The 23064-nt window shown below is 45.2% G+C and overlaps 2 protein-coding genes across 13 annotated transcripts in view; both read right to left on the bottom strand.

Annotated features, from left to right (window-relative positions):
* The window catches only part of GAN (gigaxonin), a 102152-nt gene extending 84499 nt beyond the window's left edge, over window positions 1-17653 (bottom strand). For 10 of the 12 annotated variants that reach the window (XR_004346835.1, XR_004346833.1, XR_004346836.1 and 7 more), the window contains exon 1: window positions 17311-17635. Coding sequence is in view for 7 of the 12 variants with exons in the window: in XM_032612420.1 (XP_032468311.1) it covers window positions 17311-17477 (167 nt within the window). In the remaining 5 variants the exon portion in view is untranslated. Of the gene's footprint in view, window positions 1-17310 lie in introns of all 12 variants that reach the window. The other 2 variants (XM_032612418.1, XM_032612425.1) reach the window with 1 other exon arrangement.
* The window catches only part of BCO1 (beta-carotene oxygenase 1), a 57294-nt gene continuing 51722 nt past the window's right edge, over window positions 17493-23064 (bottom strand). Inside the window, 1 exon segment of the mRNA XM_032614836.1 lies at window positions 17493-17846. Within this exon segment, the coding sequence (XP_032470727.1) occupies window positions 17493-17846 (354 nt within the window).

Raw genomic sequence — 23064 nt, 5'->3', positions numbered from 1 at the left:
CCCTCCTTTCCCCTTTGGTAACCGTAAGTTTGTTTTCTATGCCTGTGGGTCTATTTCTGTTTTGTAAATAAGTTCATTTGTATCTTTTTTTTTTTTTTAAGATTCCACATATAAGCAACATCATTTGATCTTTGTCTTTCTCTGGTTACTTCACTTGGTATGTAACCTATATAATCTTAGCACAATGATCAAAACTGAGAAATAAAGACTGGTCAGTACTATTCAATAAACTATAGACTTTATTCAAATTTAACCAGTTTTCCCCCTAATATCCTTTCTCCATTCTGGGACCCAATCCAGGGCTCCAAACTGCATTTAGTTGTTGTGTCCCTAACCTGTGACAGTTCGTCAGTCTTTCTTCATCTTTAAAGACCTGACACTTTGGTGAGCACTGGTCAATTATTCTGTACGATGTCCCTGAACTTGGGTTTAATTTCTTATGATTAGACTGAGGCTGAGCATTTCTGGCAGGGATACTACCAAAGTGATGCTGTGCCTGTCACATCAGGGAAAACATGACGTCAATATGCTATTAACCTTGGGCATGTTATTAACCATGTGTCAATGTGCTGACCTTAACCTTGGTCACTTGGTTAGGTGCTGTTAGGTTTCTCTACTCTAAGATACTATTTTTCCCTTTGTAATTAATAAATATATCAGAAGAGGTAATGTGAGAATATGCAAATATCCTTTTTCTCTTCAAACTCTTGCCCACTAATTTTAGTCTCCATTATTACTGTGGTGTTCAATGGATGATTTCCTATTCTCTTATTCCTTCTTCTACATTTATTAATTGAAATTCTTCTGTAAGAAAGAACTGTTTCTTCTCCACCATTAATTTATTTATCCATCCAACCATTTATTCATCCATAGACACATAGGTATTTCTTTATTCTATGGATTATAATCCAATGTTGTTGGTATTCATTTTCTTGCTCAAATCATTCCAGCTCTGGCAGTCGGGACTTCTTTCAGGCCAAGTCTGTGCTCTTTCTAAAAGCCTCTATCTTCTTTTGAGCACCTCTTTACCTTACTTTCTGGCACAAATGCTCCAGGCACATAGTATATTCTTCCTGCCCCAGCGCCTGAATCAGCCACATCCCCAAAGACACTGGAGTTTCAAACATTATCTAATTACACTCTAGAAACATCACTCTGGTGGCAGCTCTGGGAGACTGATGAACCAGCAGAGATCCTGCCACAACTCAGGAATTATGGAAGCTAGAGCACGAGTGCCGGCGATGGTAACGAAGAGACAGCTTCCAGGAGGGTAACAGAGGGGGTGGCGCCCTGAGGACTCCCCCATTTCTCCTGGAGAGTCTGGTAATGAAGGACAACCTGCCTGGGGGCAGAGAGAGCTGGACCTGACTGGGTGTGGGGTGGCCGTGTAGCTGGTCGTCGGATGTCCAGGCCTGGGGCTCAGAAGAGAGGGGGCAGCAGCACCTTTGGTGCTGATTTGATGAGACTGTCGTGGGGAGAGTACAGGGAGAAGACAGAAGCTTGTGCCACATCACGTTTAGGGACAGATGAGGAAAGAACCAGAAAGGGAGACTGTGGGGGAAATGGGACAAAGGTGTCACAGAGGCCTGGAGAGCCTGAGGGTCAAGAAAATGCCCTAGAGTGATAAACACAGTAGACAGGTCGAGTGCGAGAAGCACTTAAAAGTTTGAACTTGAGTAAGTCAGAAAGAGAAAGACAAATACTATATGATATGACTTATATGTGGAATCTAAAATATGACACAAATGAACTTCTCTATGAAACAGAAACAGACTCACAGACATAGAGAACAGACTTGTGGTTGCCAAGGGGGAGGGGACTGGGGGAGGGATGGATTGGGAATTTGGGGTTAGCAGATGTTAGCTTTTATATATAGAATGAATAACAACAAGGTCCTACTGTACAGCACAGGGACTATACTTAATATCCTATGATAAACCATAACGGAAAAGAATATTTAAAAAAAGAATGTATATATATATATATATATATATATGTATAACTGAATCACTTTGCTGTATGGCAGAAATTAACACAAAATTGTAAATCAACTCTACTTCAATAAAAAAAAATTTTCACTTGATTTGGCCATTATATTTAGCAATTTTCGAAAGAACAGTTTTAATGGAGTGAGAAGTCACGAGCCTATGGGCAGAGTGAAGCAGGAGGTGAGACCGAGGACGAGATACACAGACTCTTCCTTGAAGAATCACTGGAGCAAAGTCAAGGAAATCGTGCACTTGTTAGAAGAGGGTGCAGAGTATGTTTGCTTTTAATGGATGCATTCATTCAACATTTGCACATCTCCTAAGTGCCGGTTGCTGGAAAGGATTTAACCATACTTTCATGCTTGGGAAAAGGAGCCAGAAAGGAAGGAAAAGAAAATTTTTTTTTTAAGGAGAAGGAAGACACAACAGACCATCCAAGAAGAAAGAGATGAATACGGGGGGCGGGGAGGAGAGCAGGTGAGGGAGCCAGGGAGAATCAGCCTTGACTGCCAGCCTCTGCTCTCTGGAAGACCGGCATGCAAATCACGACCTGACATTTAAACTGCATTAAGGATGATCACCAGCGTTAGAGGTTTTATGTCCAAATTTTAAAAACTCAAATACTCTAGATCACGGTTGACACACTACAACCTACAGCCTGTTTTTGTATGGCCCTTGAGCTAAAAATGGTTTTTATGTTTTAAAAGGTTGTTGTTAAAAATAAGAACAAACAAAGAAGAGTATGTGACAGAGACCACATGTGGACTGGAGAGCCTAAAATATTTCTGGCCCTTTAGAGAAAAAGTTTGCCAAACCCTGCTCTAAATATTTTTACCATGGCAAACATACAACATTTAGAAATCCAGCCTAACGAAATAGTAATAATACACAAAATAGTAATAACTCTGAGAAACCACTTGCACAAGGGACCAGGCAATGGTAATAAACCTGAGGGGAAAAAGAAATAATCAGATACACACTGCCAGGGTCTTGATATGATAATCCAGTCTTCCTGGATAGTAATCCGGTTTCATACAATAAGAACAAATTTGTTTCTATCTTCAGAAACAGATAGGCCTGGGACACAGTCCCCACAGTGGGTTTACCCACAAAAAATACAAAGAAAAAACAACCAAGAGTCTTTTTTTCCCCCTAACTTGTTTATAGTGACTATTCAGAAGAAAAAAATAACTGCAAATTAAAATGTCAAAGAGGAATGATGACGCAAATTATATGGAGCAGCAACATGACGTCATAACCAAGAGCTATTAAACGTGATTACGGGCATTACACTGAGATGTAAGAGGGACACAACTGGACTTCAAATGAAAAGATGAACCAGAAATAATGTGTACATATAGAATACAACTGTAACAATATATTACGCACCCTGGTCAGAACCAGAACTTGGGGTGACATAAATAATTGAACCCTCATGTGGTTTTCCATAAAACTTTTTGTATAAAAAATTCTTAAAATTTACATCTAGTTCTTGTACATCTGAAAGTAAAGCAGTCAATAAAATTTACCCTTTAAAAGACAAGGTTTGAAAATGCATATTAAAATTTTAGGGTGAGTTCAAAGACAGGACCATGAGGCAGCAACTTGCGAAGCCAAAAATTCTTCCAGGATGAAACAAGCCTGATGCCTTGTTCTGGTCACACCCTGACTTTTTGGAAATAAAAGAAAGACATTCATGCCTCAACCTGTCAAATAGTTCCAGATGTTCTCCTCAGGTATGATTTTTCAGATGCTGTTTAAAAGAGGCTCCTCCTATAACCTTAAGAGCCCATGGAGGGCTTCCCTGGTGGCGCAGTGGTTAAGAATCTGCCTGCCAATGCAGGGGACACGGGTTTGAGCCCTGGCCTGGGAAGATCCCACGTGCCGTGGAGCAACTAAGCCTGTGCGTCATAACTACTGAGCCTGCGCCGTACAGCCCACGAGCCACAACTACTGAGCTCGCGTGCTACAACTACGGAAGCCTGCGCACCTAGAAACCGTGCTCCGCAACGAGAAGCACCGCAATGAGAAGCCCACGCATCGCAACGAAGAGTAGCCCCTGCTCACCACAACTAGAGAAAGCCCATGTGCAGCAACGAAGACCCAACACAGCCAAAAATAAATAAGTAAGTAAATTTATATATATATTAAAAAAAGAGTCCATGGAAATATATAACCATCTCAAGAGTAAGCCCCTTTGATCTGGGGGGCATTCTCACAAGTCTTCTCTAATTAAAAACTGCTGGACCTGGGTCTTCTTTGCTGCAGTACACCCACGGCACTGAATACTACAGAAATTTCATACTGCAGAAGTAGGTCCATATTTCTACTCACTTTCTATTCCCTCTTCCCAATGTAAAGAGTCAGAAGGAAGGTTTATGTCTTTTCAAAGGCAAAGTGGAACTCCTGAATAAATTCAAAGGAGAAGTAAGAATTTATATGAATTTATTCTTGTCTTTGTATTCATCCTTTCTTTCTTTTTTTTTTTTTTGCGGTACGTGGGCCTCTCACTGTTGTGGCCTCTCCCGTTGCGGAGCACAGGCTCCAGACGCGCAGGCTCAGCGGCCATGGCTCACGGGCCCAGCCGCTCCATGGCATGTGGGATCCTCCCGGACCGGGGCATGAACCCGCGTCTCCTGCATCGGCAGGCGGACCTTCAACCACTGCGCCACCAGGGAAGCCCTGTATTCATCCTTTCAAAGGAGTTCAAACCAAAGTGTTAAGTGACGGTTAAGAAGCTCTTTTTTTCTTTTTAAAAAAGGATAGTGGGACTAGGAAAACAAAACCAAAACCAAAAATCAACTACAGCCTGAAACACACCCCCTTCAAGTTTTCTTTAATAAATGAGAGGCAGCTCAGGATGAGCTGCACTTCAGCATCTCACAATGATCTTTCTGCTTCTGGCGCCTTCTTAATTTATAATCTACTGTTATAAACTTCTCTAAACAACCTGAAGCTGAAAATGCCTTCCAAAATGTTGTCAAGGGAATGAATGCTTCCCTATTAATTCTTTAGTCATGTTGTGACAAAAGCTCTCTCACTGGAGCTACTACTTTTGAATAAAGAAATTGGACCCTTCTCCCAGGTTTCTTGGCACCAGAAATGGACTTTGTTGAGCTTGACTGCGCCATGTGAAACAGTACAAAAGTAAAGACTCTCTTCTGGTTAAAATCTGTTCTAAGATGGTTTCTTCTGTCCCTCTCCCCCAGTCCCCAGTACATATTCAGCTATACAGTAAAACGCCACAGCCAAAAGTTTCATCTTATTTGGAAGCAGTGTATACAGCATCCTGAACTCTGATCTTCTACTTCTTCATCAGTACTTAGACTGCGGTCAAGTCAAGTCTCTTACCTACAGACTTTCCACTAATAGATTTAGTGCCTCTGACCCTAGAGATAAAAGACGCTTTAAAAGCACCCAGTCCATCTGTCTGTTCTATTTCTCCCCACTGAATAAAAGTCAGTAGGGCACTGACACGTGGTACACTGGAGGTACACGCCATACACTACAGAGAAGCCTGTAGGACAGAGGGATTATTTGGCAGAATTGGGAAAATGTTACAAAGGAAGGGATACCGGGTCCTGAAGGATGAACAGGAATTCCTCTGCCAGTAAAAAGCAGGAAGTCAAGAGAGGCAGAGGTGAGAAACACACATTCGCAGGTAAGTGTCACACTCCATAGAATGTAATTAAGGGGTTTATAGAGCGATGCTACCTTGAATAGGACACATCGAAGACAGATGTTACCTTCCCCACTTTTCTTAAGCAGCTGGCCTCAAAACCTCTTAGCTCTTCCCTCTCCCTCAGCCTAATTCCCACGTCCATTAGCAGTCGATTGCTTCCTCCTCTAATCCCGACCTCGGTCCTTACTACTGACACGGTGCGGGACAGCGCCACGGGGTGCTGACCTGAATCCGTAAGCAACTCTGGTCCCCGTCTCGGTCCTGTGAACAAACAACCGCCAAGTCACCTTCTTAAAGCAGAGCTCTGTTTCTATCACTAGTACTACTGGTGAAAGACTGAATAAAAATCTAAGGGATATGGGGATATATGTATATGTATAACTGATTCACTTTGTTATAAAGCAGAAACTAACACACCACTGTAAAGCAATTATACTCCAGTAAAGACGTTAAAAAAAAAAAAAAAAGAAAAATCTAAGCGAACTAGCCTGGCACTCGGGAATGCCGTCCTGACCTGCCCGTCCACCAGCACTTGCCCCCATCCCTAGCCAAGGCTCCAGTCCAGCCCGGGGAAGTATACTTACTACCCTGGGCGCATACAAGCCCCCGCACTCAAACCTTTGTTCACCTGAATCCTTCTCCTTGCCCTCCTCTTCCCCTACCCGCCCACCCACCCACCTCCAACTCCTCCCCGAGGCCGTGTTCAATTCTGTTTACGAAACCTTACGGGATCACGCAAGGGGTCCTTCCTCCTTGGAACTCCTATGACTAGAAGTGTCTATGCAATTAAAAGAGCCTTGGTTCTACACTTTGTGCCTTCAAAACTAAGCTAAGAGTAAACTCTGAGGACAGATGCTGTGCTCCACAGAGTCTTTTACAGCTGTCATTATACCCACAGTAAGTGATGATAAGCACTGGTCACTGAGGATACTGAGGAAGTGACCCTGGGCTCTCCTGGGTCTTTCCCTTTTCTCACCAACAAGTCCTATTGCTAATCTCCCTACTACAGCCACTTCACTCCAAGTCCACAGACCCACCCTAGCCCAGGGCACCCTCATTTCCTGTCAGAACCATTGCAGTGCCCTCCTAAATGACTCCCATCAATGCCTAACCTAAAGCCTTATAATAAAACCTAAACTCTCTTGCATGGAATAACCCATGTCAGAAAAAATTCTGAGGTCCCTTTCCCACACCCGCCACCTCCCCAGCTGGCTCCCCACACACAGCCCCTCTGGGAGACGTTCCCGCAAAAGTTTAATCTTGCTGGGGAGCAAGCAGTGCACGTGCCAACCTGAACTCAGGACTACGAGGCCCTGCTACCCCTCTAGTCTGGCTTCCTGCCACACTACCTGCCGCTCATCATCTCACGCTGCTGTTCTCCGCCCCCCTGGCTGTGCCAGTCTGCTTCTGTCTCCGGAGCGCAGCACTTCTACTCCCGGTGCCCTGCCCCTCTGCCCCCAGCTCTGCTCACACTGAAGCTCTCCTCCAGATCTCAGGTGAAGCGGCACTTCCTCAGAGCAGTGTTCCTCTCACCCATCCACGGCGGCAGCCACGTCCATCCCTCACGTCTCTCTGTAACAAGGCCTCTTCATTGTCTGCCTCCCCAGTTGGAGTCCGCGGATGCCGGAGCCTTGAAAGCCCAGAGCACGGCAGCACCACACGTAAACGCTCAAGAAAAGTTTAATGAATGAACGAGCATTTAGGAAACCTTGGCCAAGGATCTATGTTCTCTACTTAAAAACAGCTGTTTCTGGAATCCGCCTGTCAATGCAGGGGACATGTGTTCGAGCCCTGGTCCGGGAAGATACCACATGTCGCGGAGCAACTTAGCCCGTGCGCCACAACTACTGAGCCTGCACTCTAGAGCCCGCAAGCCACAACTACTGAAGCCTGCGCGCCTGCAGCCCGTGCTCCACAACAAGAGAAGCCAGCGCAATGAGAAGCCCTCACACTGCAACAAAGAGTAGCCTCTGCTCACGGCAACTAGAGAAAGCCCGCGCACAGCAACGAAGACCCAAAGCAGCCAAAAATAAATAAATAGTTCTATTAAAAAAAGTTGTTTCTGTACATGTGATTAATTGCGGTTACTAACATAGTAGCGAATGATCAGATGAGTCATTTAAGTATACTCTTTTTTTTTGGCGGTACGCGGGCCTCTCACTGTTGTGGTCTCTCCTGTTGCGGAGCACAAGCTCTGGATGCGCCGGCTCAGCGGCCATGGCTCACAGGCCCAGCCGCTCCGCGGCACGTGGGATCTTCCCACACCAGGGCACGAACCCGTGTCCCCTGCATCAGCAGGCAGACTCTCAACCACTGCACCACCAGGGAAGCCCTAAGTATACTCTTTATTTTATTTTATTTTTAACATCTTTACTGGAGTATAATTGCTTTACAATGTTGTGTTAGTTTCTGCTGTATAACAAAGTGAATCAGCTATACATATGCATATATCCCCATATCCCCTCCCTCTTGAGCCTCCCTCCCACCCATCTAGGTGGTCACAAAGCACCAAGCTGATCTCCCTGTGCTATGCGGCTGCTTCCCACTAGCTCTCTATTTTACATTTGGTAGTGTATATATGTCCATGACACTCTCTCACTTTGTCCCAGCTTACCCTTCCCCCTCCCCGCGTCCTCAAGTCCATCCTCTACGTCTGCAACTTTATTCCTGTCCTGCCACTAGGTTCATCAGAACCATTTTTTTTAGATTCCATATATATGTGTTAGCATACTGTATTTTTTTTTCTCTTTCTGACTTACTTCACTCTGTATGACAGACTCTAGGTCCACCTCACTGCAAATAACTCAATTTCGTTTCTTTTTAAGGCTGAGTAATATTCCGCTGTATGTATGTGCCACATCTTAATTATACTTTTTAGAGCAGAAGTGACTACTCCAAAAATAAAGTCAATCTCTTCTTTTCCCATTCTTTTTTTTTGCGGTTGGCGGGCCTCTCACTGTTGTGGCCTCTCCCGTTGCGGGTCACAGGCTCCAGATGTGCAGGCTCAGCGGCCATGGCTCACGGGCCCAGCCACTCTGCGGCATGTGGGTTCTTCCTGGACCGGGGCACGAACCCATGTCCCCTGCATCGGCAGGCAGACTCTCAACCACTGCGCCACCAGGGAAGCCCTCTTTTCCCATTCTTAAAATTCTGGTACTACCACACTACACAGTACAGTAGTGAAAAATTAAGTGAACGTCAAAGATAATCTAAAAACTGTTCGCTTTATGTTTCTTTCCTTTACTGGCCCCACAGGTGGAAAAAATAAGTTGAGTGATTTTGATCTCCACGTGCTCAGTCTCAGTTTTGACAGTGTTTGTGCGAGATCATTGAATATACACTCAAATGGCAGCCAGCACACAAGAAAGACAATGGAGCCTGGGAAGGTGTAACACTCCGCAAACCATGAAATACAAACTCCTGCCCGTCTCCCCCCAGCACCCAGCTGTTGCTGATACCCAGTGTCTCCTGTGTATTTGTTGAAGGAATGATTAATCCTAATCAGTCAACACTAGTTATGTAAGGTCCCTTGACAGGGAACTCCATCATGAATTAATACATGACACATTTCAACGACTTATGACAATGCTAATTCTTGAACTGTACTTTATTATTGGTGAGCACAATCCCACAAGCATATGGGCTAAGGTGGTGATGACATTTCTAAAGAATGTACCAGCAGCGGGACAATAGTGCACATTTTCATAGTCCCCTTTCCTATCAATAGGAAAACAGTAAGGAAAGGGAACAGAACACCTATTCTTCTCCTGTTCCATTGCAGGAGGTGAGAGAAATGAAAATTTTGCTCCCTCTCGGCCAGCAACAGGGATTCTCCCTTTTGGGCAAGGAACAAAGTTGGTAGCTCTGCTCATACAAGCAGCAGTGTTAAGAAGTCAGGCAGGAAAATAAACCAACCAACCAACCAACAACACCTGAAAGAAGTCTCTAATCTGCGAGGTAAGTCTGCACTCCCCATACCAGCTTTAGCACAGGAGGAAAAGCTGGACGGAGGTGGGAAACTCTTCCCTTGACTAACCAAATGGAATATTCAAGAAGACCCTGGGTTCTGCTGGCCTCCAATTCTATCCCTGAAGCAGAAGTGGGCTCCAGCGAGGAAAGAATAGAAATCAGTGATCAATGACCTTTCTTTCTAAGGATTCCCATGGCTTTTCTCAATTCCACCGTTCTCACACTGCCGGCCACTCCCAGTGAATGTGCTCTAAGTGTCAGAAGAGACTCATCCCAACCTCACACCCTAAATATGCAGTTTACTCCAATTCAGGGATGGACTCATATAAACAATTTCAGTGACAGAAGTCTGAAAATATTTTGAACTCAACAGTACTAGACAATTTACAATTATTCAGAGGCACAGGCAACTGGTTAATGATGAATGCGAATATGACTATCAAACTATGTTTTACAATATTTCTACTCATCTTATCGTGTTAACATAAAAATCACAAGTGTCAAATGGTCTTTAAAATTGCTCCTGAAAAGATACCAAAATACTTAGTAGTTGAGAGAATCACAAAATACCTATGAACAAAGATGTACATTTAAGGTTCTATATCCATTAGCACGTTAACTCTAAACAGAAAAATGAAGGACACTGTATTGGTCTATATCCCATTATAACAGTCTATTTAAAAACCAGTCTTCCCCCCTTCCACTTGATATGTGCTGCCTCCCAAAGCTTTACTGCCTGAAGGCTAACTGTTTTATCTAACAAAATACTTCACCAAGATCTTATTTTTCCCTAAGCATTCTATTTTTCTAAAACTCTCTGAAAAGAAGAAAAAAAATTATAATTTACTCCCACAGAGAAATGGAAGCAGCAAACACGAGACATTAGATCATTGTGTGGTGAAGATATTCTTTGGCAACACTTAGGAAAACGACTTCAGTCTCTGCTCTTCTGAGCACGGGGGTCAAGAACTCTAACTGAGTGACAGAGGACGTTTAGATGGACACACGACCTTTACCCTCCATAGAGCTACAGCTGCCATCTTTGATCTCCTTCCTTCTTTGGACTCATCGGGTCTTAGGAGGCAGAGGACCCATGGGAAGCACTCAAATTCAAGGCTGCAGCCCTAACCTGCCAACTGTCACACCCATACCCCCGCACCTCCACCCTTAACCTAGGATTCCAACTTTAAAATTATGCATTTATATTATAGCTCTAGTGCACAAAATGATAGATTTGTATCCTTCTGAAGGATGAATCCAAACAACTCCTTATTTGTCCTAATTATGTTTTCTTTATGGATTATAGATTTTAAGCCTCACTTTGATATCATGAGACAGACCGACTAACAGTGTAAACAACGGATAAGGCGGTTTTGTAATCTGGATGCTCAGTCTCTATTATCCAAATCTAAATCCAAGGAACCAACCTTTCTATGTGGAAAAGCACTTTGCTTGACTCTCTAAATTATATAATAAAAATTTCTTTAAGAACACTGAAGAGGACTTGCAGCGGAAAATACACACTGCAAGAAGAGGTAAAAGTCAGAGGGCACAGGTAAAAGAGGGAGAACTTATCAGCTGGTATTCAGTGGAGCTAAGATTTACTTCTATCACATTACTATTACTCAAAATGACAACCCTCAGGAAAGTTCTACAATAAATCTAAACATTCAACACTTCACTTTATGTTAGATTCACTAGTCTAACAAGAATTTTATTGATTTGTTTCATCGTTTGAAACCTTCCGAGAACCTGTCCAGAATTAGAGCATTCACTGCTACTAAGCGTGGCAACCACTGCCTTGTACAAATAAACACACATATTTCACCTGAAATAAGTAATATATGTTAAACTTAGAGCTCCAATTCACAAGCTCTTAGTTTCCTTAAGAAGCCCAGAGAAAATACTTCTTCGATCTTCTGAAAGAGAACATACTTTAATATTGGTTTTGAAAAACTCACGTTAAGAAAAGGGTTTAATCAAATATGACTGCAAGTACTAAAGAGGAGGAGGGGGAGGGGGGAAGGGAAGGGAAGGAGGGGGAGGGGGAAAGGGAAGGAGGGGGAGGGGAGGGAAAGGGGGAAAGGGAAGGGGAGGAGGGGGAGGGGAGGGAGAGGGGGAAGGGAAGGGGAGGAGGGGGAGGGAGAGGGGGAAAGGGAAGGGGAGGAGGGGGAGGGAGAGGGGGAAAGGGAAGGGGAGGAGGGGGAGGGGAGGGAGAGGGGGAAAGGGAAGGGGAGGAGGGGGAGGGAGGGAAAGGGGGAAAGGGAAGGGGAGGAGGGGGAGGGAGGGAAAGGGGGAAAGGGAAGGGGAGGAGGGGGAGGGGAGGGAAAGGGGGAAAGGGAAGGGGAGGAGGGGGGCAGGAAGAGGAGGAGAAGGATGGAGAGGATCATTTTGAACCATGGGACTGTAAGCCCTTCAGGACAGATTTCATCTTTTTAAGCAGTTGTAAGGGATGCCTTATAGTAGATGGATAAAAACAAAGAAGCCTAGATCCATCAAAAGATTTTCAGGCCCAATGTATCTCCCATCACCATCAGAGGATAGCAAGCAGTAGGTAAAGCTGATTTGATTTAAAGACTGCTCAGGATTCAGCAACAGTCTCAGAACCGGGAGCTTCTAGCTGAACCCTTGAGAACTAAGAAACTTAACGGGTTACAATCGCTATACAAAACCCTTCTGACAATCATTCATGAGCTGCTATATACACAGGTGACTATGAACTCAGAGCACAAGTGAAAGAAAAGGGACTTGGGGGCTGACAGCTTGCTCTGCACATAGCAGACAACACTACTGGACTTTACTGCTCATAAAATACAGGGCAGATTTCAAGTACCCAAAGAAAGGATGATAATTTCTGCATCACCATGAAACTTGGACTCCTACAGAGATCACATCCGTCTCCTTGAGAAGTTTCATCAGCATCATCTATGAGTCAAATTTTAGATTTAAATGGCAAAACAGGCTCATCAATAACTAGGCCTTGGAACGCACCCAGATTAACAGCATAAAATAAATGCTTGTTACGAAACAACTCTACAGGGCTGGATTTATACAGCAGAATACCCAACCACGTCCTGTGTGACAGGGCAAAGGAAAGGCCTTAACATCAATGGGCAACAAAACTTTACATGATACAGTAAAGCCGTAAGAACAGAGACAGACTCCCTCCCCACAACACAGACACGCCAAGCGGACCGAAAACAGCACGGAGCCCAATCAACCTCACTTCACAGATGAGAAGACTAAGGCCCAGAAAAGTTGTCCAAGATGATCCAGGCTGGATTCTAGGCCCAATGCCTCCACTCCACCCTCACTAGACCAGCTTCCTCTCAAAAAACAGGGACAAAAACTGTCATTCTTATTGTTGGCTAACTCATCAAAGGATCCCAAAATCCTGGGAATCTTTCTTTCCTTTACTCTCCAGGACTAAAAGCTAAACGAACTCACATTCCAACAGATTCCCTAGAAAAACCAAAATTCCCAAAAGTGGATACGGGACTGGAACCTGTACAGAGCCACTATAATGCCACTGCAGAATCACACGGCAATTTATTGCCAAATCCTTTCACATACGTTACCCCCAAAGAACCACAGCTCACGAAAGAGAGGAGTCTGAACTCCACATCAGATCAAGGGAATTGTGCCAGCATGAGAAGAGCCTCAGACATGAAGCAAAGCAAACTTTGCAATATTCAAGAGAAAAGGAAATTTCCTATAAGCCTCAGGGAACCTTTCCCAGAAGGTCTCAGGGTTGCTGAGAAAGGAAAGGGTTGCTGTGGGTCGTTGTTATAAGCTATGAATTCAATGTCATCATTCTTAAAGGTCGTCAGCTACATTTAGATTTTGTTTTCCCAACAAACCAAAGGAAAAATGTCATTCAGGATCATGAGAAAATGCTGGGCAGAGGGCATGCTGGGAAAGTAGCTTCCCACTTACTGGGCTGAGTGATGAACTATGGAAGCTCCTGCCTGTCCTCCCTGCAGCGTTTGAATCTTAGGCTGCGTGACACATACCCTACATAATCTTCTTTCAGGTTATCACTGGGGTTTTGTGGCCGAACTTGGGTTTTTTCTGGCTTTTTCCTTTTATACTGAAAGTGTTTCTAAGGCAGTATGATTGCTAAGACGACCCGGAGGAAAAACAAATGTTAAACCAAAGATAAAGCACAGGAAAAGAGTAAACCAGTAAGGCTAAAAGACTTCTATATTTAGTAGAAAGTATGCCAAATGAGTTGTTTTAATTCCTAGTGCAACAGTGTTGGATTGGTTCCCTTGGTTGATGATACAGAAGCAATACATAACATTGTTTCTAAACTGCACTTCAGACCCCTATGACAGTTACTAAAACCAGGCTAACTGAAGACATTAAACAAAACAGATTTTTATAAAACTTCAGAGACTACCAAACTTTTGAACTCCCAATCCCTATGTTAATGATATCACAGACCTAAATGCTTAAGCTTCCAAAGGGAAAGTGAGAAACATCAAGCTCTAGAACATACAAACTCATTTTGTTTCAATAGAATTCTTTAAGTTCCATTCAAACAAAACAAAGATGTTATAAAAGCCCAACATCATTGGTGTCAAAAATTAAAGTTTGTTTCTAAGTAGTAACACAAATTAGTCACACTACTTTGAAGTAGCCTTGAGATTGATAATTTTAAAAGAACCCCAAGAACAAATATACCACTTCAACAGTCAAATGAAGTTACGGCAATTAGTCACTGAAAAAACACATATTGACTAATTCATATTTATCTGTAAAATGTCAAAAATATCTGCCCTGCCTACTGTACAAGATGGTTGAAAATGAAAATCAAAGTGAGACAGCATGTGAAAGTACTTAATAAGCACGTAAATCATAACATATTGCGTAAACTCTACCGCTTACTGACTTGCAAAGAATAGTTACATGTGAGTAATGCTGTAGCTTGGTATGGTAAACGAGTAGGAGACTAGGTGTCATTAACCTGCAGTCTAATTCTAGTTCAACCATTAAGTGCTAATAACCTCACTGTAATACAGATCACTAATGCCCACCGAGCACCACTTCTTTATCTGGAAAGTAACAGAATTGGATTAGAGGGGTCTGAAGTCCCTTTTGGCTCTGCTACTACGATTAGTAATATTTCACATCTAAATTACTGCTAGCGGGACTTCCCTGGTGGTCCAGAGGTAAAGAATCCGCCTTACAATGCAGGGGACGCGGGTTTGAGCCCTGGTCGGGGGAACTAAGATCCCACATGTTGCAGGGCAACCAAGCCCGCGTGCCAGCCAAGCCCGCGCGTCACAACTACTGAGCTCCCGTGTCTCAACTAGAGAGCCCACGCGCCCTGGAGGCTGCACGCCACTAGAGAGAGAAAAACCCTCAGGCCACAACTAGAGAGAAGCCCGTGCACTGCAATGAAGAGCCCACACCGCAACGAAGAGCCCACGCCGCAACGAAAGATCCCGCATGCCGCAATGAGAGATTCCGCGTACCCCAACAAAGATCCCGCGTGTCGCAATTAAGCCCCAATGCAGCCAAGAGTAAAATAAATAAATAAATAAATCTTAAGAAAAACAAACTAAAAATAGAGAAAAAAAATACTGCTAGTCTAAATAACATTTCACATTACTAAATATTCTCATACGTGCCACCATGTCACAAGCGGATGCCCCACCTTTCCTAATTCAGCAGATATAGCAGTGATACCACTACCTTTGGAAACCTGTGTGCAGACCTGTGAGCGGCTCAAAGCACTATTACCTACTTCTTCACAGTGTGGGTCAAAGATTAAATGAGATGAAGACGCATTTTATCCCTCATTTATCAGACTAGTGAGCTGAAGCCAAGATGAAGTCATCTACGGACAACTCGCAGAAGAGTGAAAGCTGGGAGCAGAAAGCAGGTGCAGGGCTCTTCTCAATCAGGGACAACTGAGCATCTGAAATGGAAATGCACCAGGGCCGGTCCTCTCACGTCCAGTCTTCTGTGGCATAAAGGAAGGCAGTCCCTGCTTCAACCCATCTGCTAACCACTAGGCACTGGTCTTTCTGTGTGCCAGGGATACGGTAATGAACGAAAGGAAAATCCCTGGCCTCTTGGAGCTTACACTGTGGGTGGGGAAGATCCACAGAGTAAATGAATAAAATATAGGGTATATTATAGTGGCAAGTGCTATGGAGAAAAATGAACCACGGAAAGGGAATAGAGAGCATGTATTTGGTGATTTGCAATTTTCTTTTAAGCCAGCTGGATGTCACTTACAGAACTACACTAATACATCTAAAGTAGTTTTCCTAACCATTTCCCCAGACAGGGAATACTTTGGATACAGGGAAGACACTGGCTTGCTGATGCCAATTTTATATTGACTGCTCAAAGCTCTGAACTGCCAGCTATGAGATATCTGTCATGTTGGCAATCTAAATCCACACTAATGACAACTCACCCCAACCGCACCTTTAAATCCACAAAGAAAGAGTGCAACTGGATTTAAGAGAGCCAGGAGGAGCCAGAAGTTACCAGAGCACTTGAACTGCTTCTGACTAAGCACAAATGTCTGCCAATGCAAAGGTTAAAATGCAGTTTGTGTGCCGAGTTCTGCTAGGACAATGCACTAAGAATGCAGCGCACATCATTTTGCCTTTTCTGACCTGTCAATTCTAGTGACATTCTCTACTATTAGTCTATATTTAACCAGCTTACTAGGCAGTTTCTCCAGCTTCTAGAATTTTTTTTTTTTTATTGAAAGAGTAACCCAGTTTGCAAGAAAGTTGCTGTAACATAACAGCCCTCTCAAGATGTGACACACTTGTATGAGCACTGTCGTATCAACCTTTAATTCACCTCATTAGCTGAGCTGGCAAACCAGGTTAAGCTTTGTTTTAAATGCTTTCTGCAAGTCGCTAAAATCTCATGGTCCTTGGGCTGTAACAGCATCCTGAGAATTACAGTAAGTCTTTTAAAATGTGCTACAGCTTACTTTAACGTCTATAACGCACTACCCTTCTTTTTAAAAGGAGTTCCCACAAAGGGTGGAAAGTCACTTTTGCGAAGAACTTGGGGCTGGGGGGGAGGGGGTGTCGGATCGTCCATCCTAAGAAAAAGATCCGACAGGGTTTTCCCTCTGCCAACACCCGGAGAGGAGGTATTTGTTTGGCTTCGCGGGAGGGACGCTCCCTGGCCGCTTCCGCGGCGCTGGGCCCGGCCCAATATGTGTCGATTAGGAGGCGAACGGCCGGCAAACTTCACCCGGGATCCGCGGGCTGGGCCGGGGCGAGGAGGCAGCTCTTCCTGGGCGCCGCCCAAGCCCTGCTCGCGGTCGCGGGGCCGGGTCCGGCCCAGGACGGCGTCTGGGGGCCTCCGGGGTTCTGAGGCCCCGGCCAGCGCCGGGCGGTGGGAACTTGAGGAGGGAGGGCGGGGGGACTGAGGTCCGGGGTCAACTCCAGGGGTAGTGGGGTCCTGTGGGGGGCACTGGCCCAGCCCGGCCGAAGCCATAAGAGCTGTCCTGCGGGGAGGCAACGAGTGGGGCCCGGCCGGGGTGTCTGCCGGCAGGGACACCGCGCTAAGCGGTGACCAGAGGGACCCCGGCAGCTGGGGGGTGGGGACCAGGGGCTCCGGGGACACGCCCGCCTCGCCCCGCCCCCGGGCTCCGGGCAGCGCGGCCCCGCCCGGCCCCCTCTTCACCTGATGTACGGGCTGGCAGCCGCCAGGATGTTCTTCTGTACCGGTATCTCCTCCCCGTCGAGGACCAGGTGCGCGTCGCAGAAGCGGGACTCCTCGCGGAAAGAGCTGAGCGCTCGCAGTAGGCGCGTAGCGTGCTGAGGGTCTGACACTGCGCTGCCCTCGGCCATCGCGGCGCCCGCTCCTCAGCCCGCCGGTCGGGCTCCGGACGCCGCCCAAACGGACCTCTCGAGCCGCCCGCGTCCAGCGCACGCCCCGTCTGCACAGCCCGCTCGCGCCCGTCTGCCCGGGCCGGCTCCCAGCGATGCGAGCAAAATCGAGATCTTCCGGAACGCGCCTGCGCCGTGCGCCGCTCGAGAGTCCGGCGCCTTTAAGGAGCCGCGGTGTTGCGTCATTTCTGCGCGACGCCCCTGCGCCTTTGTGCCCTCCCTCTCCCCCGGCGTCGCCGGAGGCTGCCAATCCGAAGCCTCGTTCCTCCTACTGAGCTGCTGGTCCCCGAACGGGCGCTGCCGGGCGCGGTCCGCCGCTGAGAGCGATCGCTGCAGAGATGGAGGGGTGTGCGGGCAGGCTGGCACTCGGTGGTTAAGCCCGTGGCCTCTGGCGCCGTGAGTCTGAATCCGAGTCTCGGCTCTTCCACTCACTAGCTGTGTTACCATGGGTAAGGTGCCCATCCTTAATTTGTCCGTCTGCAAAATGAAGATGATATCTTAGTGTTGTTGCGGATTCATGTGAGATAACGCATGTAAGCGAGGACGCAGTAGTTGTAGCGTTCACTATTTACGAGAGAAAAGGCGCTTCCCAGGTAAGAGCACAGAGACCCGAGAAACCAGGCCCTGAAAAGAGCGTTTGGGTTGCCGGCCAGGGAGGAGATGGAGCAGAAGCAGGGCCTCCTTAGCAGTGATAAGGAAGTTGGTCTTGATCCCGTAGGTGTTAGGAACCATGAGAGGGTTTTTAGCAGGTCGTTTCACGATCACTCAGCCGCTGCGTGGAGAATTGGTGGCGGTGGGGGGGGTTGCCAAAGGCAGAAAAGTGCTTAAATATTGCCGTACTTGAGGGAAGGGAATGGTGGGCTGGATGGAAGGGCGATGATGGAGGTGGACAGTAGTGGATGGCTGTAAACGAATAGGCAGAATTAGAAGGGAGAGGGAGTCCAGGATAATGTTCTGGGTTGAGTAACTAATTGCATGATGTTGGTACATTTCAGAGAGAGAGAGAAACGCTGAAGGGGTGGAAGGTAGAGAGGCCAGATGTTCAGATGTGACCAGGCTCCCCACCCAGTGAAGATCAATCAAGGTGGTGACAGGAAGCAAATCTGGGGCAGCTTGGCCTGCAGAGCAAGCCCCATACTGTCTGAGGTTTCTGGGAAGGTTGCTAAGGGCACATGGGAATGTGGAATGTAGCCCCCGTTTTGTCCACACATTAGGGGCTCAACAAGCTTATAAGAAATTAGCAGTTTAAGGCCAAGGACCAGAAGAATATGTTCAGTATTCCAGATAAGGCAGGATGGGGTTTTCACTGGATCAGCTCAGGCTTTTCCTTCTGTCAACTCAGAGGCTCCAATAAAGTCTTGGATCTTTACCCTGAACCAGTCAAGGATTTGGGGTTACTGGTGGGAATCAGGGTATATAACTCTGGTGGAGTAGTCACTGGCAAAAGAATAGATTGGGAGAAGGATGTTACTAGCGGAAAGTCCAGACATTTCCAGCTCAGTATTATGGATGAAATGATTAAAACGTCTAGGATTGGCTTCCAAACAAAACAAAGGGATGGAGTGAAGTAGGTGGAGGTATAAATGAATCAAAAGTGGCTATGACAAAGTGAGAGAGTGGCATGGACATATATACACTACCAAACGTAAAATACATAGCTAGTGGGAAGCAGCCGTATAGCACAGGGAGATCAGCTCGGTGCTTTGTGACCACCTAGAGGGGTGGGATAGGGAGGGTGGGAGGGAGGGAGATGCAAGAGGGACGAGATATGGGAACATATGTATATGTATAACTGATTCACTTTGTTATAAAGCAGAAACTAACACACCATTGTAAAGCAATTATACTCCAATAAAGCTGTTAAAAAAATAATAATAATAGAAAAAAAAGTGGCTGTGAGTTACTACTTTTAAAGCCGGGTCATGGGTACATGGAGATTCGTTGTACTCGTCTCTATATTTTTGTGTATGTTGTAAAATGTCATGATACAAAGTCAATAAGATAAGCAGCTGGAGCTTGTCTTCTCCGTGATACCTGCCCAGTATTCATGGGAGCAGTCAACACTTCTTTTTAAAGTTATTGCCGTACTTTGAACGTTGCTCTGGCAGGAAAATTACTGTAAGGGGTTTATTTATCGGTGTCTCCTGCTAGCTTGTATATTTCAGTGCATCTCCATTTCTAGGTGCCAAGCTCACTGCCTGGCCCTATTAGTGCTCAGTAAATGTTGGATGGATGGAGGTATTTTAAAAATTGTGAATATCGGGCATTTAATAAATGTTTTCTGAATTGCAGTCTGTTTTCAGTTTGTGTTTGTCTTCTTTCTCAACTGGGTCGTTGTTGGAGCCAAAAATGATATATATGACAGAAAGAGTTCCAGTCAAATACATAGGTGTTTGATAAACACTTACTGATCAATTACTTGGAATGCTGGTCTATTCTTCAAATGTCAGAGGTTCCAAAACAAAACAAAGAGCTCAAATAACAGAATCACCCTCAGGTAGCCAGTTTTTCCAGAATGGGAGTGTTGCCTTAGTTGAAGTAACTGGAGGTGAATGGGGATTAGTCAGGCAGGCTCTTCCTGGTAGAGGTAACCTTCTCTGGTGTTTTGACAGATGGAAGGTATGGGAGGACCTGGGCAGAGGGTTATAGACAGACCAGCATCAATCAGGGGAAAGGTAGTTGCTGGCTTGAGAGTTTCCCCTGTGCAACAGGCAGCAATTCGGCAGAAGATCTTATAAATGCTCTCCATTCCACCCCTACTGTTTGCAATATTCGCCACCAACCACCTGCCTGAATCATTCATATTCATCCTTCAAAATCTAGCGCAGTGACCTTCAGAGAACCTCCAACCAGTTTCTCAGGGCAGAGACCCCATGCTGTGCCATGGTCATGCCTTCTGTGCTGCATTTAGCTCACTGCACTGTAATTAACTGGTTTATACACGAGCTCCTCCAGGGTAGTAGCTGTGTTGCGTTTACGTATTCCAAGAGACTTGCACAGTGCCTGGTGCTCAGTGGGTTATCCCTGAATGCTTCCCGTAATCTGTTAGAGGTGGCAAGTTGGGTGAATGAGCCCAGGAGGCAGGATATAGCACAGTAGGGGCAGGTGGGACCACAGGGAGCTGAAGAACACAGCCCCTGTGTCGGGTGGGAGGCTTGCCCTCACTTCCAGCTGATTGCTCCAGGTGATGAGGGCCCACGGGTGCCAAATCCAGCGATTTTTCAAGAGATCTGAAAACTCAGATTCACATGTCCAGTGTCCCAGTTTTTCAACATTAGCCACGAATTCCATCTGAGAAAAAAAGATAACAGCATGTGTCTGCAGACAGGATCTGGCTTCCATTCATTTCCAGAGCAATCAGAAGACCATCTTGGTTTACTGAGAAGGGAGTTACCAATCGAAAGAATGCTAGATTCGCAATAAAAATTGGTGAGTTGAACTCAAGTGCCCCAAAAAACCTCATCTTGGTTCTGTAGGGAAGGAAGAGGGCCCAAGTGTGGGAGGAAGGACTTGTGGGGCAGCTGCTACCAGAGCCACTCCTGGTTAGACCATGGACTGTTTCACAGCCTTTCTTGATATTGCTCAAACCGAGCCACCCTTGATATTGTTTATGGCCATCAGAGTGGTGTATTTAGTGTTGTTGTTTCCCTACATTCCATAGATAAGAAACATCAGCTGTTGTGAAATGTGTAATCTCAGAGATTCGATACAGTCCCAGCAAGTTTCAGTCTCTGGTGGCTATAACTATAGCCTCTTCAGAGGCTAAACAACCCCAGAGAAAGGATTCTTTTTTTCCTCTGAAGACTAAAAAGAATGTTTTCACAAGATACTAACAGTAGTCATTCATTCAATAAATATTTATTAAGCACCTGCTAATATGATACCTGTTGCAGAGGCACTGATGGTGAAAACAGACATAGTTACCTCCATGGTATCATTGTAGGGACTTTTTATCTCTGTGCTTTTCTGAACATGTATCATTTTACAGTCAGGGAAAAAACACGTTTCATTTGCTAAAAGAAAATACTTTGCTTCAAAAGATGAACCCTCAAAAGAAAGAAGAATCACCTTGGAGTTTGGGGTTTTATTTTTAAATAAATGTTAGAAAGAGGAATAAGAGTCCAGGAGAAGATAATGCAAAGAAAAAAATTAGTAGTTTGGAAGTGCTTTGGAAAATACTGCCTTCAGTGGATTCATTTTATTGAAGTGAAAACTGAAGCAAGATGATGGACTCAGTCAAGGTCATACCTGTGACCTAGCTGGGCAGGACAGACAGGCCCAGAGCTTCTGCCTTCCAGCCCTGTAAGCTTTTCCATTACACCAAGTTGACTCTTCATAAACATTAATTTGGTTGAGGCAGTCTCTTCTGATTCATTTTAAGGCAGTCTTCAAATATTTTATTAGGTAAATCTGTCATTTGTCCAAAGCTATATATAGCTCCTTTCTTTCCGGGAATCTGAGCTCTTCCAAATTGCTGAATCAGAGAACATCTCAGTATTTATAACTCTTGAGAGTTGATTCTATATATTTACACAATATTCAGAGAAGTGTCTCAGAAACCAGTGAACTAATTAAGCTGTAATGAAGATAGTTTATGTTTCTGGGCAAATCCATGCTGTATTCCCAGCACCTGGCACAGGGCCTGACACACAGTAGGTACTCAATAAATATTTGCTGAATGAATAAATGTTAATAAGTAGGGAGAACTGGGATTTTTCTATCCACAAGGGATTACTTCACTTGTTGTTTTCCACAGTACCCCCATGAACTCCAAGCTGGTCTATGCAACAGCAGGCTAACATCTCTGGTTGAAAATAAACTCCTGATTTTACCCCTTAAACCTAATCATTCCCCAAATAAAGTGGTAGCATCATTCGTTTAACCAAGGACAGAGATTTCGGGACATTCTTGCTCTTTTTTCTCGTGCCCTTCATCCAATTCACTAGCAAACCCTGCAGCTTCTCCTGCAGACTGTGTCCTGAGTCCAGCCTCATCTCCTGACCCCCATCAGTACCACCTGAGTCCAGCCACCAGTCAGCTCCCCCTGGACTCCTGCAATAGCCTCCTAGGCTGTGCTCCCTGTTCCTCTTGCCCGCTTATGAGTTCTTTCTCGCTGTAAGTTAATCAGATCCAGTTGCTTCCCAAAACAAAACCCTCCAATAGCTTCCAATCAAACTTAGGGAAAAAAAGTCTAAAGTAGAAAGCCCTGAGAGATGTGGGCCTCGTACTTCCTCTGTGATGTCATTTCCTACCACTCTCCTCTCCCTCGATGTGCACTAACCAAACTGGCCTTCTTGCTGTTCCTTGGACAGGCCTCACAGATGCCCACCCCAGGGCCTTTGCACTGGCTGATTTCTAAGCCTGGAAATGTCTTTCCTCATATTCTCAGACTTTGATCTTTCCTTCTGCATACATCAGAGCTCAAATGTCAGCTCCTCAGAGAGGCCTTCACTTATCTTCCTGTATAATGAATGCTTCCCTCAATCTCCTTCATTTTTCCTCACTGCATTCAATGAGTACCTAAAATAATATATGTTTATTTGTGTAT

This window comes from Phocoena sinus, chromosome 19 (assembly GCF_008692025.1).
Source record: "Phocoena sinus isolate mPhoSin1 chromosome 19, mPhoSin1.pri, whole genome shotgun sequence".
In the NCBI taxonomy this organism is placed as follows: Eukaryota; Metazoa; Chordata; class Mammalia; order Artiodactyla; family Phocoenidae; genus Phocoena; species Phocoena sinus.
This window is presented reverse-complemented; position numbering and strand designations above follow the sequence as displayed.